The sequence below is a fragment of the Zingiber officinale genome, chromosome 6A, assembly GCF_018446385.1.
Source record: "Zingiber officinale cultivar Zhangliang chromosome 6A, Zo_v1.1, whole genome shotgun sequence".
NCBI lineage: Eukaryota > Viridiplantae > Streptophyta > Magnoliopsida > Zingiberales > Zingiberaceae > Zingiber > Zingiber officinale.
The window spans coordinates 3,554,072-3,568,850 of NC_055997.1; the positions used below are offsets into that span (position 1 = coordinate 3,554,072).

A 14,779-nucleotide genomic window follows, 5' to 3' on the forward strand; every position below is an offset into this window, starting at 1 on the left:
TTGAAATGATTGTTGAATTTGATCCAATAATGGAGGAGCACCTTCGGCGTGTTCAAGAAAGACAGATTCATTACACTTATCTTGGACCCAAAATCCAAAATGAATTGATACAGATGTTGGCGGCTGAAGTAAGAAGTTCAATTGTTGCAAAAATTAAACATGCAAAGTATTTCATTGTCATACTTGATTGCACTCTAGATGCAAGTCACGAGGAGCAGATGTCCCTTGTAATTAGATGTGTGGATGATTCAGAAAATGCAATAGCGGTTGAAGAATTTTGGATTGGATTTTGAAAGTTAATAAAACTTCAGGACTTGGGCTTTTTACAAAGCTTAAAAATATTTTGAACAATCTCGAACTTGACATTGATAATATAAGAGGTCAAGGATATGATAATGGATCTAATATGAAAGGAAAACATAAGGGTGTACAGAGTAGATTACTTGAAATTAATCCTAGAGCTTTCTACACTCCATATGGATGTCACAGTCTTAATCTCACATTATGTGATATGGTGAAATGTTATCCTAAAGCAATGTCCTTTTTCGGTGTAATACAACGCATATATTCATTATTTTCTTCTTCTACCAAGCGGTGGCAAATCTTCAAAGATCATGTGCAAGGTCTTACAGTCAAGCCACTATCACAAACACGATGGGAAAGCCATGTTGACAGTGTGAAGCCCATAAAAGATCAAACTTCGAAAATACGAGATGCTTTAATTGATTTGACAAACATTTCTGATGACTCAAAAATAAAGAGTGAAGCTGAGGGTTTGGCATCATTTGAACTTGAGAATTTTGAGTTCGTGTTTGGAATGGTAATTTGGTATAAGTTGTTATATGAGATTAACATTGTTAGTAAGTTTCTCCAAGCAGAAAATATGGATATTGATATTGCTATTAGACAATTAAAAGGACTTATTTCTTCTCTCCAAGAGTTTAGAGAATCTGGATTTGATCAAGCATTAATTGAAGCTGAACATATTGCAAGTGAAATGGGAATTGAACTTATTTTTCGAGAAAAACGCATCATCCGAAGAAAGAGACAATTTGATGAGATCAATAGTGAAGAGGTAACCCAATCTCCTAAAGAATCTTTTCGAGTTAATTACTTCCTATTTATAATTGATCAAGCTCTTTCTTCACTTCAAACTCGGTTTGAACAATTTCAAAAATATGAAGAAACATTTGGATTTTTATTTAGTTTGGAGAAATTGAAGTATATTGATGATGATAGTCTCTTACACTCATGTGTCAATCTTCAAGAGTCTTTAACACATGATGGGCACTCTGATGTTGATAGATCATATTTATATTTAGAACTAAAGTTGTTAAGACACTCATTACCAAAAGAATCAAAAAGAGTGATTGATGTGCTGAATTATTTGAAGAAAATGGATAGTTGTTATCCAAATGCTTATATTGTTTATCGAATTTTGCTGACTATACCAGTTACAGTTGCATCTGCTGAAAGGAGTTTTTCCAAGTTGAAATTGATCAAAACTTATCTCCGATCAACTATGTCGCAAGAAAGACTAAATTGCTTGGCTATGTTATCTATCGAGAAAGAAAGTGGTTGAGAAAGTTGATTATGCTAACTTAATCAATACTTTTGCTTCTAAAACTGCGAGGCGAGCAATATTCAAGTGACATATATTGATTCGGAAGATGAATTTTATATTTTGTTTGGATCATTTTGACTATATTAATATTTGCTTATGACATATTGTTTTGGATGATATTTTTTTTATCTTTTATTTCTAGAATTAAAAATATTATTATATTTACATTGATTGGAAAATATATGAATGTCAAACTTTGAAGGCACCATTTTTTTTTGCTCGCCTCAGGCCCCAAAATCACAGGTCCGGCACTGCCCCATAGGGAATCTGTTTACGGGAGAAGTCCCCATAGGGAGTCCAATATCGAATTTTTGTTATTTTAGGCCACGGTCTAGTAATGAGAGTTGTTGACGCCCCGCCATCTGGTACTATAATTTTACAGTTGAGATTGATCAATCGACCCCCCCCCCCCCCCTCCCCATCGCCGCCAATTAGCTAATCGCTTTTAATGCTCAAATTTCACCTTTAAAAAATTTTACGATAAATGTTATATGCTATGATATATGACATGATTATGATTATGCTATGATTACAATTTTACGAAAAATTCACAATATCCCTGATTTTTATGATATATACGTATGCTTATGTTTGTAAGCTCATGTTATTTTATGTAAGAGTATCTTTCACTATTGTATGCATATGTATTACTTGCTATAATAGTTAAGGCATGCTGAGTTGTTTAGACTCATTAAGTTTGGATGATGCAGGTGAGGATAACATTAATAAGATTGGAGGCTCAGACACTTGATTAGATTGGACAGAGAATATACATTTCCAGGACCTTACAAGTTTTTTTATAGATTTGAAGATTAAATTATCTTGATACTATTTATGCTTAAGATTAGTTCTGGAGAGCAAAAAGATATTATTATTATTATTTATGTTATTTTATTTTATATCGTTAGACCTAGATTGGATTTTAAGTAGTCTTACTGTTGTTATTTATATTTAAGATTTCGAGTTATTTGAACTGCAGTTGAAATTATTTTAATGGTACATGTGTTTAAATATTTTTAAGTATTTACTTTATAAATATATAGTATGGATTGAAGGTTTTTTTTTAAAAAAAATTATGTAATGATTTTAAGTAAATTGGAAGTTAGGGATCTTACAGTTTTAATCCCTAATACATTTTTAGAATTTAATTGTTAATAGACTTGTAGGTTTATATTTTATTCATTTGACATGTTAAAATTTCTTAAAATTAATGAATTCTTAAAAATATAAAATTTTGTTAGTCTGTTTTAGGATAAAGGTAATATCATTCAATTTAAGTGGTTTAATATCGCCCCATAATAAGATAGAAGCAGATAAATTATAAGAGACATTTTACTCTAACAGAATGATTATTTATACGAGAAAATCAAATATCTAACTAGATATTTTATATCCGTTGAAATTAATCCTATTTTTTCTTAATATTTTTCTCAATTAATATAAATATTTATTATAATTTCATATTATTTATATTTACTGATCACTCAAATAGATAAAAAAAAATCAAAAACATATCTTTTATTTTTATTATTATTAAAAAGTCATTTCATTTGGAAAAATATTGAATGGGTATTCTATATTTTAAAAATATTCTTCTTTGTTTTTGTAAATTTAATTAAGAAATTATAGTTAAAAATCAAAAACTAATTTAATATTAGTTAAAATTATTTAAATATTAATTAAATTATTTTATTTTAATTAAAATTAATCAAATATTATTGAAGTAATTTTAATCCAAACTTATTATGATTTAAATAATTTTGACTAGAAAAGCTAAAATATAAAGCAATTTTAATAAATTACTATAATATAGAGCAATTGGTTAAAATTATTTGAAGTGACTAGAGTTATATTAGACAAACTATTAGGACCGTAAATAAATCATACGTTCGTGAACAAATTTAATATTCACCTTGGTAAGAATTTGTTTATGTTCATTTAATATACAAAAGATCAATTAAATAAATAAGATTGGACAACTCGTTGAATTAAACAAATATATATATATATATATATATATATATATATATATATATATATATATATATATATATATATATGTTACTGTCCTTTTTTCTATTCACACTAAAAATAATTCCAAGGTTTATTAGTAATTCCACAAGCGAAACAATCAGTGATCTAGAGTTCGAGACTCAGCTACGACGTATTATTATGAATTTTTCTCATCATTAATTTTCTCTGATTGTTTTATATAAAAAAAATAAAGTTCTTTTTAGTCCCACATCTTATAATTGATAACACTATGATAAAGAAATTTCTATAAAGATTTTAAGCCGACGATATTTAAAAAATATATTTTTCTTAGTTTCTTTTACTAAGATAAGTATAATATTAAATTAAAATAATTTTTTTCATAGGGAAGCTCATTACAGTAGTTTATTGCTGGGCCCAAATAATTTATATATTATTATATTACACACGCAACACGTGTGCACGATCACACACGAACAACAATTGTGAATAATGTTCATTAATAAAAATAAAATTTTATCAATATGTTAAATAAATAAATAAATAAGTTTGAATTATTAAAATCAGTAATCAATCAAATAAGTAAAAATTTTAAATAATTAAATAAGGAATTGAGAGTTCGATAATATCTAAATGAACTAAGCTCGAGCTAAACTTAAATTGAGAGCTTGATAACATCTAAACGATAACTTTAAACTAAATTTCAAACAAGCTCAAATTTATATAAAATAAATCAAACCAAATTTGAACAATAATTTTAAAAAATTTAGACGGCTCAACTTATTTACAACATTACACACTATGGTCAAACTACGACCATAGTTTCCTATATTAATTTTAAATTTTCAAAATTTATTTTTCTAATTAATGATTAATAGTATTTTCAAGATGACTTTAGATTCGTTTTCTAGCTGATTCTAGCCATTCAATTTACCGTTTTTAAAATTGCATATGTCGTCCCATCGATCCTGGCCGTTGCTGACCGAGATTGTACGCGAACCCTACTTACCATAATCGGGAACGCACGTCGGAACCGCAAGAGAAAGCAAATCAGCGGGGAAATGGAGGCGAGCGCGAGTAGCGAATCGGTGGAGACGGCGTTAATCGCCGCCCTTAACTCGAGGGGATGGCGATTTGCGGAGGAGAACGAGGAAATCAGAGCTCTAATTCGAAGTCGCCAGACCGCCGAGTCCGTGCAATCGGAGCTCTTGAATATGGACATGAGGTCATTCGGCGGGAAGATGCTTCCCGATCCTTCTTCGCTCAAGAAACTGAACAATTTATCAGGCCCCATTGTCTTGCAGGTAGAGCAATATCTTTGATTTGCTGAAATAGTTGCTGCAATCTGAAATTAAAATAGATTGAGAGATCGTTTTTTTTTTCTATTACGCTTGTGAAATCCCTGTTTTGAAGTGCTTGCGTTGTCTCTGATCCTTTTTATCATCTATAGCAATAGGATAACTGAGTTTGAGACTGTATAATCTTTGAAGATTAACTTTTTCCTTGCAGGCAGCGGTATCCATGTTCGGACCATGGAACTCATGGATTGGCTAATAATATATTTTTCTGATTGGGCTTCATAAACCCTTCGATTGTCCCATTGAATATAAATGTGGATATTATGTCTCTTTGAGAGATTGCAGTCTTCAATAGACTGTTTTGCTCTGTGCATCTTGATAGTCACTCTAGTAAGCTAACCAGAAATAGGACATTTTGGCGTACCACAGCTAGCTAGATTACTTGAGCAGCAAATCAACTATTCCTCATCTGAAATGGTCTCATGATACATGCCTAGTTTACAATATAATACACTTAAAGAGGTCCTGATAGACTAGGCATGCTTTTCACCTTAAAGGATTGTTGATACTCTTAACATACAGATCTCTCACTTCATCATTTCAATACCCTTGTTGACTTTTGCTGCTCGCTCATCAGGTTGTGATTCGTTAAGTTCTTTGTCAATTTATTTGATTATGAAGGTTGGTTGGGTTGGAATCTTGTTTTCATCTTCCTGCCAATTTAATTAGTCGGTCTTCCAAGAATCCTCATAATGCAGTATTGAGCTTGAACCATCTGGGCACCTTGAGGTGTTCAAGTGACACTGCTTTTTGCATTATTCACTGGGGAATATTGTATTTGCATGCTAAATTCTCAACAAGACTGATAGGGAGTTGCCATGTTGATTATCTTGCATCCATAAACTTGTTGGGATGGTTAATTATGCTATTATCATTGTTTCCACGTTTAGTTTGACCCTATGAGACTTTTCATTCAATCACAATGTCAATAAGGCACATTTGCCTTATGACCAGCCATGAATGGAGGGGAACGTGCAAAGTGCATCATCACTTGCAATGTGGAACCTGTTGAGTTAGGGAATTAGAATCTATTTCATCTTCGAGAGGAATTCTTTTCCAAGGATAACCTTGAAATCCTCCATTGAACCACTCAAAACTTGATTTTTCTGTCCTAAGCACCAACATTGAAGGGAAGATGCTTAATTGTTCTAGCACACTCTAATGCTTCGAAGCTGATGACCTTAACCAATTCAAAGTTTTCATAAATGTCAAGACAAGTTGCTTTGCCTCCTCTGTGATGATAAATTAGTTCTTATTTTACCACCTTCCTCATTGTCGACACACTTGGAAGAAGTCTAGTGGCATTGATGGTTAAATTAGCTTTAACATTGCCCTTCTTGTGAGCCTACAATCTTCTTCCACAATCTTTACTTCAGCCATCACTGGAATGTTTTAGGATTCAACTCTTGTTGAATTTAGGACCGCAATTCTTTAATCAAGGAAAATACATGAGCATTTCACTTACAATTGGATTGGACCACATTGTTTTAGTTGATCTAGCTTTATCAAGCAATGAACTCAATATCATCAAAGTAGGATCTGTCTTCCGTATCTTCTTTCCCTATGATGCTTGTTGAGTCCTCGTGTTGGAGTTTAAACTTGCTATTTGTTGGGTCTTCTATGGCGGGGTAGGGTAAGGGAGCACCATTATCTTCACATAATAAGACTATGCTTAGCTTCATAGCAATGTTATATAAAAAAGGGCAGCCCGGCGCATAAAGCTCCTGCCAATGTGGGGGTTCAGGGAAGGTTCTATTATACGCAGTCTTACTATGCATTGCAAGAGGTTATTTCCGCGACTTGAGCCCATGATCTCCAGGTCACACGGCAGCAACTTTACCATTGCGCTCACATTCTCCTTTAGCAATGTTATAAACTCTGTGTTAATTTCATAACTTACATTTTCTGGAAATTCTCTAGTTTTTTTGTGCTTCTCTTCACAAGTGAGATTTTTTTTTTGCCTTTACTCTGCATAGAAGGTTTTCTTGTGAATTTTTTAACTTTTCTAATTGAACTACCCACCAACAGATAGTTTCTACCAGAGATATACACCGTAGCAGCATTGATGCTTCATTCAAGCCAACATATTATGATCGCCGTCTCCTCCGGTTCTGTCTAACAGATGGGCACTCAGAAGTAATTGCAATAGAGTATGCTCCGATTTCAACTATCAGTGAAGAGTTAATCCCTGGTACTAAGGTATGAGTACTAATAGAGTTTCGAGTTTCAATCGTGTGTATATTTTGTGTTTTTGGTGGATAATGGATGCTCTATCTGAAGTTCTTTGTATATCTTCTAGAATATTGATTATTCATCAGATCCATTTGACTTTGCCTTCATTTGTTGCATTGTTTCCGATACTTATCTTGTGCAAAAACATATTGCACAAGAACAATGCATCTCCAAACAGTATGGGCTTTGGAAGTTGTTGCACACCTGTAGTTTGGGTTAGTTCAATATCGTTGAGGAAAAAATTAGACTTCTTCTCAATAAACACTAGGGAGCCCTCTCTACTTTCATAAATTGTTAATGAATAGGGAACATTAAAAATGATCCCTTACACATTGTTACATATGTCCCTAACACTGCCCCTCAAGCTAGTTTGAATATACTGTAGAGATTAGCTTTGTTACATATATTTAAGTGATATGTCTAGCTTAAGGTTCCTGCAGAATAATACATGTAGAGAAAGAATTGATCCGGCTTGATGCCTCCACGGAATGATGCACACGGAGTGAAGGTTGATCTGACTTGAGACCCCCCTGAATAACACATGCTGAAAGACTGCCTTTAGATCCACGAAACGGATAACACAATGCGGTTGACTAATAATGATGATACTAGAATGTCATACGAGTAAGGGGCCTAACTGATCATGATGGCATGCAGCTTGACATTTGCAAAGGCACAACTAGCGGTGATGATGCACAAAATGAAACATGAGTCAGGGCTCAGCTGACAATGGATGTTGACCGGAGGTTCCACTGTGTGTTTGATGCTTTGATAAAGGAGATCAACATTGTGTATCAGTTGATGCCGTTGTGTCTCTTGATGCCTAGGAGGAAGGCATCCCAATGTGCTTGGCTGCACAAGAGGAAGACTCTACAGAAGACCAAATTGGGCTAGGACAACTTTGTGGAGGACTTGGGTGAACATTGCGTAGGGCAAATAGATGGATTTCGTGCATGATGGAGAAAATCCCACGAGAATAGCTTTAGTGAAGTTACAAAGAGGAGGGCCCAATAAGTCTAATGTGAGATCATGTCATATGGGACTCATGCGGAGGATCTTGGTGTTTGAGATCATGTCATATGGCTTGTAAATGAACATGGCGTTTGTGAATAAACTTGGTGTTTGTTTCAATAGGAGCTTATTTATGTTTATTTCATGGTAAAAAATAACTAAAAAACACAAACTTGAACACCAGGGTGCTCAATTCGTTAACATTCACGAATAAATCTCACAAACAATTTATAAATAAACTTATTTATTAACTTGTCTAAAACTTGATCATAAATTTATTTCTCTTTTTGTTTATGAACAAACATTAATTTTCAGTGCTTGAATGACTACTGATTTTCTTCTGAATTTTTAATGAATTTTATTTTGGGCCAAGGTTGCTTACATTCTTTTCAATAAATCTCATTTGTGGCTGGTATGCACTAGATTATCTTATATATATGCATATGTCTATGCTTTCACATATTAAATTCTAGCTAGGTTTAAGTTTTAATACTTTTACAAGTATCATTATACTGATATATGCTCGATAATAGACATCTGTAATTCCTACAGTTCACCTTGTTACATGCTATGGTATTCTTTTATATTCCAGCTATATGACATTGGTTTTCTCATAACTGGGCTCTAGATTCGTATGGAGAAAAGAATACCCGTTCACAGTGGTATACTATGCTTAGAACCTGATTCGATACTTGTGATGGGAGGTCTAGTGCAATCTCTCCATGACGAATGGCAGATTAGTCGGAAATATTCAGGTTTCTCCAGATCATCACTCAAGTTGTCTCAGACTGATGATGGTACTGGTCCTCCTCCATTTGAAAAGTTACAAATTGCAGAATATGGGAGGTCTGCACAGCCACGTAAACTTCATGGTAATCTTCTATCAGAAGTTTCTAGCTTATAATCAATAGCATTTTTTTTTTCATGGGCATATTTGTTTTATGTGGTGGTAGACTACTTCATCTTGTTAGGATATATTCATCCTATCACCCTAAAGATAAAAGATAAGAATCCTAACTAGTATTAATGCCTTTAAATGAACATCACAATTTATTACATCCCATTGATTTAGAGCCCCTTGTATTAGGTTATTTCTAAGAAGTCATTAGCTTTAGGCTTAATCTTCAAGTGTTACATTTGAGAATATGTAATAATTATATTAGTGCTCTTTATCCTAACTGATTACTAAGAAGTCACTCAATTTTTGGCTTAGTCTAAAGGCACTATTTTAGTTAATATGTAGCCAGCCTATTTATCCTAACTGATAATTAAAGAATTGCCAACCTCAAATAGTTGGGAGTTGAGATCAACATGGCTTGATGTTTTTTTGTGGTACATGCAAGCAATTCAAGTATCAGAACCACATGTTGAGAAAGTAATGACGACAGATTCAAACTGATTATTCTCAGTAGGTCTTCATTTCTTCAAGTAGAGTGAGATGATTTTGATTGTTGGGTCCCTTTGCAACCAATTCTGGTATCCGTGTTCTCAACCAGATATCTAGTTAACAAATTAATGCTAGAAATACCAACATCCTCTTTATTGTTTTTCTGACATCTAATTCCTATACTTCTATTGATCACTTTGGAGATGATGTTTAGAACTTCAAGGGTGGACAGATGATCATTAGTGTGGTACTAATAAGCTTCTCTCAACAAGGAAGAACAAGCTTGAAAGGTAGAGGCCAAGGAAAGAGAGGCTTAATTGCGTGCATTTCTTGAGATAATAGATGACAATACTGGTTTTGTAGATCAGACAGTGGCAATGGTGTTATCTATTGGTGTCTATGAAATGGAGCAACAGATAGTAGTATCGAAGAGGGAATGTAATGCTGGCATCAAAGATGCATCAGTTATTCCCTGTTGACAGTTGTATTGATCAGAGGCATGGCATTTAGATGGGAGAATAACACTGTTATATTTTACCTTATTTTTAGAGACAATTAATTCAACCTTAGAAGTTTTAAGTTATTTAGACTTATAGTAGCTTCTGATTCAAACTGATTATATGAGGACATTTTTTAATCCCTCCACAAGAGAGAGAACAAGCCAGCAACTAGTTTGGTGTAATCTGTAGGAAATAGTGACCTTTGTGAGAGTAACTGATCGTTCCTGATTCTCACTTTGAATATGGATTTTACTTTCTTTTGCAGATTCTGAGTGTGTGAAATGGGCAAGGAAAATTCTGTGGGGTGTTTGATTTGGATTAATTGGTAACTAGCTTGTACATAGTGGCTGGTGATTTTTCATAATTGATGTGAGTTATGGACTGAAGGTAAATGTGGACATGAAACACCCACTTCAATATATTTTCTTCATTTTTCGTCTTTCCCAGTTTGAGACAAGCTTGATTGCATGCATGTTCAAACTAAAGAAAATTTGACTAGCCATGAGAAACTTGTAAGAATTCAGAATGAAAGCAATTTCAACTTAGTTAAAATGCCATGAGCAATTCGTTAATCTGAGCTAAGAACTCAGATTGAAAGCAATTTCAACTTAGTTAAAACACCATCATTGATATGATAATTGAGTTCTTGACCAAAAGCATTTTCAGCTAATCTGCATGCACCTTGATTGAGTCAAGAATTTTTCTTGACTTCGGTTAGATTGACTTTCAAAATAATATGATTGGATCTATTGAGATTTCTGTTGTTAAGTTTACATCCTATATGTGATTTTGTTCAAACTTATTTAATTATGGTGTACTTCTAGAGTCACTGTGGAAGATTGACCTGGTCAATCAAATGGTCGAAGGCTACAAAAGATTGATGTAGCCTTATATTTTGAGATTCTTGTGAAGTAGAATAGATTAAGAATATAATGGATCCAATGGAACAGAAAGATGTTCAGAGAATCCACTTAAAGAAAATGTTTACAACCCTCATCCATATGTTCTTTTCATTTATCACTAGTTTGATATGCTGTAGGATAATGTTTGATAATATAACTCATCTCTAGTTCTCTTTGTTCATAGGACAATATATTAAGTGGATCAAGAGGTATGTAAGCACAGGGAAGTTTATGTTATTTTATTTTTTTGCAGTCCCTGGATTGGTTGTAACTTACTTCACTACTACATCATCATAGTCTGTTTATAGTTGGATCAAGTCACTAATTGACTGTCTCGTTTGCTATACCTTTAAGTAGCTACTGATGACCTCTGATCCTCTGCAGTTTCTGACGAAAGACAAAGACAAGGAAATCTAAGCCGTCAGACAGATAGAAGGGACCTTAGCCATGCAGAGGTAGATAAAATGGTAAAGATTCCAGAAACAGGTGGTACTGAGAATAAACCTAGTAGTTCAGAGACCAGACCAAAAGAAGGTAAATGATTGCATATGCATCTTTTACTTCAGTGATCTGTACTGACTTAGGTTGTGATCATCTTTGCCTCTTAACCAACAGTGAGTGAAGCTGTTCCAGTTCAAAACCAAGCTGCTGCACAGAAGCTTCTTCAAAAAATGAACCAACCTGATAACAAAGAAAAGAATCCAAGATTTCGTAAACACAAATTCAAAGCAAAGCAGGAGGAAGCTGTTGTCTTCACTTTAGATGAATGGGAAAGGACAAAAGGTATGAAGCTGAATCCCATGCACAATAGTGGAATGCAGGATACAATCCATGATGAGGAGCTTGCTCGACAGTTGCAGGACCAATTAGATTTTGAAGATTCTTATGTGAGTATGGTTACTGGATTTCATTGCAACTGGGGATTTATTCAAAATCCTAATATGTGAATCTTCAGGCAAAAACTGGAGATTCAGAAGCCGAACAGATTAGGAGGAGCATGTTTAGCTTTAGCGGTGCCGAAGACATGAGTGATGGAAGAAGGGAGTTTAGAGGACGGGGAAGAGGGAGAGGGAGAGGGAGAGGGAGAGGCAGGGGAAGAAGATTTGGTTAACCTCCTATTTCATGGTAATTTGATTATAGTAGAACTGAGGGAGTTTATCGAACACAATTCTCGAAGTATTTGTAGTTATTCCTATTCTGTCAAGGACTTTGCGCATCATAACTGGCTGGCTTGTATTCATTCGATTGTTAGGCTGTGGGGTTTTGCATTTGATTTTGTAGACAGTGCCTGCTGTTCACCTGCCTGCTTTGAGGTAAGTTATCTCCTTTGCCATGTATTTTATTTTTTTCACAGAAAACTATTAGTTTGGGGTAATATTCAGGTTGACTAGGGTTGTGCATATCGAAGAACTGCTATGATAAAATTAGCAGATCATTGATGCTTTTAACATCAGGTTCGTCTACTATATCAGCTGCATTGTTTTGAAATTTTTCTGTTGTATACATCAACTAAGGATCTAGTTTGACGCAAATTGTTTGAGTTGGCCTTGTATTATCTTTTGGTCCATCATAATGGTCGATTGATAATCAATCATCATAATGATTATCAGCTTCCTTTGTTTCCGAAAGCCCTCCATGGTATCAACAATATGAATTATTGCACCAGAATGAATCGACCAATGCTACGAGGAGCATTAACAAAAGAGATTCATGACTTTTTTTATCAGGTATAATAAAGTAAAGCCCTTAAACAATCGTTCATGTATCATTTCTTTTTGCAAAAGTACTTTGATGTTGTTAACCTTTGTCCGCATTCTTTTATAATACCCTTGATGAGTAACATAATAAGAACCTTCCATTTTCTCATGTGTTTTTTAAAAATTATGGAACGATGTATTTGAGATGGAACTGTGTTATGCCTTATTAGTCATCTTTCATTCTCATAATGTAATAGTCTTAATATTTACAAGTGTTTTTAGTGATTTTTTGACACAAATAGTTTTAAATAATTTCTATATAAAAGTTTTTTAAAATAATCCCTTAGAATATGTTCTTTAAAAAACAAACGGAATTGGTTCTATGCTATCATGGTGTATTTTTTTTAAAAAAAGAATCATTACTGATTTATATTAATAAAAAAAGCATATCATTACTGATTTATATTAATAGGATTATATTTTAATAAAATATAATTTTTAGCACTATAATGAAATTTCAATATGATGAGTTAAAATGGGTTCACTTCTAATATATTTTGTCAAAATATTATTATGATCATGTTAAAATTATATTAAAAAAATTAGATGCTATTAATATAACATAGTGATAGCTACTTATGAAAATAGGCGCTATATAAATAACATAATTTTGTTTTTTTTTTCAAGTGTAAAAGCTCTTAAAAAACTATTATAGTTTGATGATATTTATAAAAAACAAAAAGAATAGATAAAGGTAGAAAATCACATCTTTTCTATAGAATGAAGAGAGTAGCACATTGTTTTTTAGTCTCACGGTTTTGCTAGATGGGTATTCAGATATTGGAGTTAATTTTCAACACGTATGAAAATGATTCGTTAGGTGTTTGATTTTGACTATTCTGAGCTCTTAAGGTGACGATTTCACCGGTAATGAAAGTATTTTTATTTTTACCTAAAACAGAAAGCAGTCTACTGTCTACTTTCAGAATTAATAGAACAAAACCTATACATTTACATATTAAAAAACTATTTTTTAAAAAAATTATCATAAAAAGGCAGTCAGTCTTATATTTTCTATCAAATTGCCATTTAAAATATATATATATATATATATATATATATATCTCGATATAATTTTTTTTTTTATCAGAAAACCTTTACATGAACAGAATATGGGAATTTTTACTTGGTCGGTAAACCTTGTTAAGCATATTTAATTTACGTGAATATATGATGCTGTCGTTCTGATTTAAGGTGGCGTTTGGTTTCATTCCCAAATTTTATATTTGGTTGATGAAAATGGAATCAAAATTTTGAAATAAATTCTAAAAATTTAGGTATGGATGAAACCTATCCTCTCGGGTTTTGATAGAATGGGAATAAGAATTAAGTTTGGACGAAAATACTCTTAGTATATTTGTTCAATTTTTCTTTCTAATTCACTCTCTCTCCTTGTTCTCTCTCATCATACTTTCTCTCTCCTCATTCTATCATTATATTTTCTCTCTCAACATACTTTCTCTCCCCTCATTCTCTCTCATCACACATTCTCTATCATTTTCTCTCTTATCACACACTCTCTCTCTCATTATTTTCTCTCTTTTCATTCTCTCCTCATTTTTTCATCATACTTTCTCTCTCATCGTACTTTCTCTCTCCTCAATCTTTTTTTTGCCAATACTCTCTCCATATTTCTTCTCATCATACTTTCTCTCTCTTCATTCTCTTCCATCACACTCTCTCTTCTCATTCTCTTTCATCACATATTCTCTATTATTTTCTCTTTGTATTCTCTCTCATCATGCACTCTCTCGTTATTTTCTCTCTCTTCATTCTCTCCTTATTTTTACATCATACTTTCTCTCTCATCATACTTTCTCTCTCCTCAATCTCTCTTATCATACTCTCTCTCCATATTTTTTCTCATCATACTTTCTCTCTCTTCATTCTCTTCCATCACACTCTCTCTCCTCATTTTCTCTCATCACACTTTATCTCTCTTCATTTTTTTTCCATCACATTTTCTCATCATACTTTCTCTCCTCAATCTCTCATTTTCTCTCATCACACTTTCTC

At 33.0% G+C, this 14,779-nt stretch overlaps 2 protein-coding genes across 6 annotated transcripts; both read left to right on the top strand.

Moving 5' to 3' along the window:
• The first annotated feature begins 535 nt into the window (after positions 1-535).
• Positions 536-1,582, top strand: LOC121993787 (52 kDa repressor of the inhibitor of the protein kinase-like). Its single transcript, XM_042548098.1, has one exon. It carries the CDS (start codon positions 536-538, stop codon positions 1,580-1,582), a length of 1,047 nt encoding a protein of 348 aa, XP_042404032.1.
• Positions 1,583-4,612: 3,030 nt separating this feature from the next.
• LOC121995610 (tudor domain-containing protein 3-like) lies at positions 4,613-12,839 on the top strand. Of its 5 annotated transcripts, none has more exons than XR_006115876.1 (8): positions 4,613-4,920; positions 7,003-7,173; positions 8,846-9,089; positions 11,391-11,540; positions 11,622-11,893; positions 11,962-12,319; positions 12,389-12,460; positions 12,617-12,839. XR_006115876.1 is itself a non-coding variant. In XM_042549340.1 (6 exons), exons 1-6 carry the CDS (start codon positions 4,678-4,680, stop codon positions 12,115-12,117), a joined length of 1,236 nt encoding a protein of 411 aa, XP_042405274.1. In that variant the 5' UTR covers positions 4,613-4,677; the 3' UTR covers positions 12,118-12,546. The 5 variants fall into 5 exon arrangements, 1 of the variants encoding a protein (XP_042405274.1); XR_006115879.1 differs by having other exon boundaries at positions 12,398-12,460; XR_006115877.1 differs by lacking the exon at positions 12,617-12,839 and having other exon boundaries at positions 12,389-12,546.
• The last annotated feature ends 1,940 nt before the right edge of the window (positions 12,840-14,779 follow it).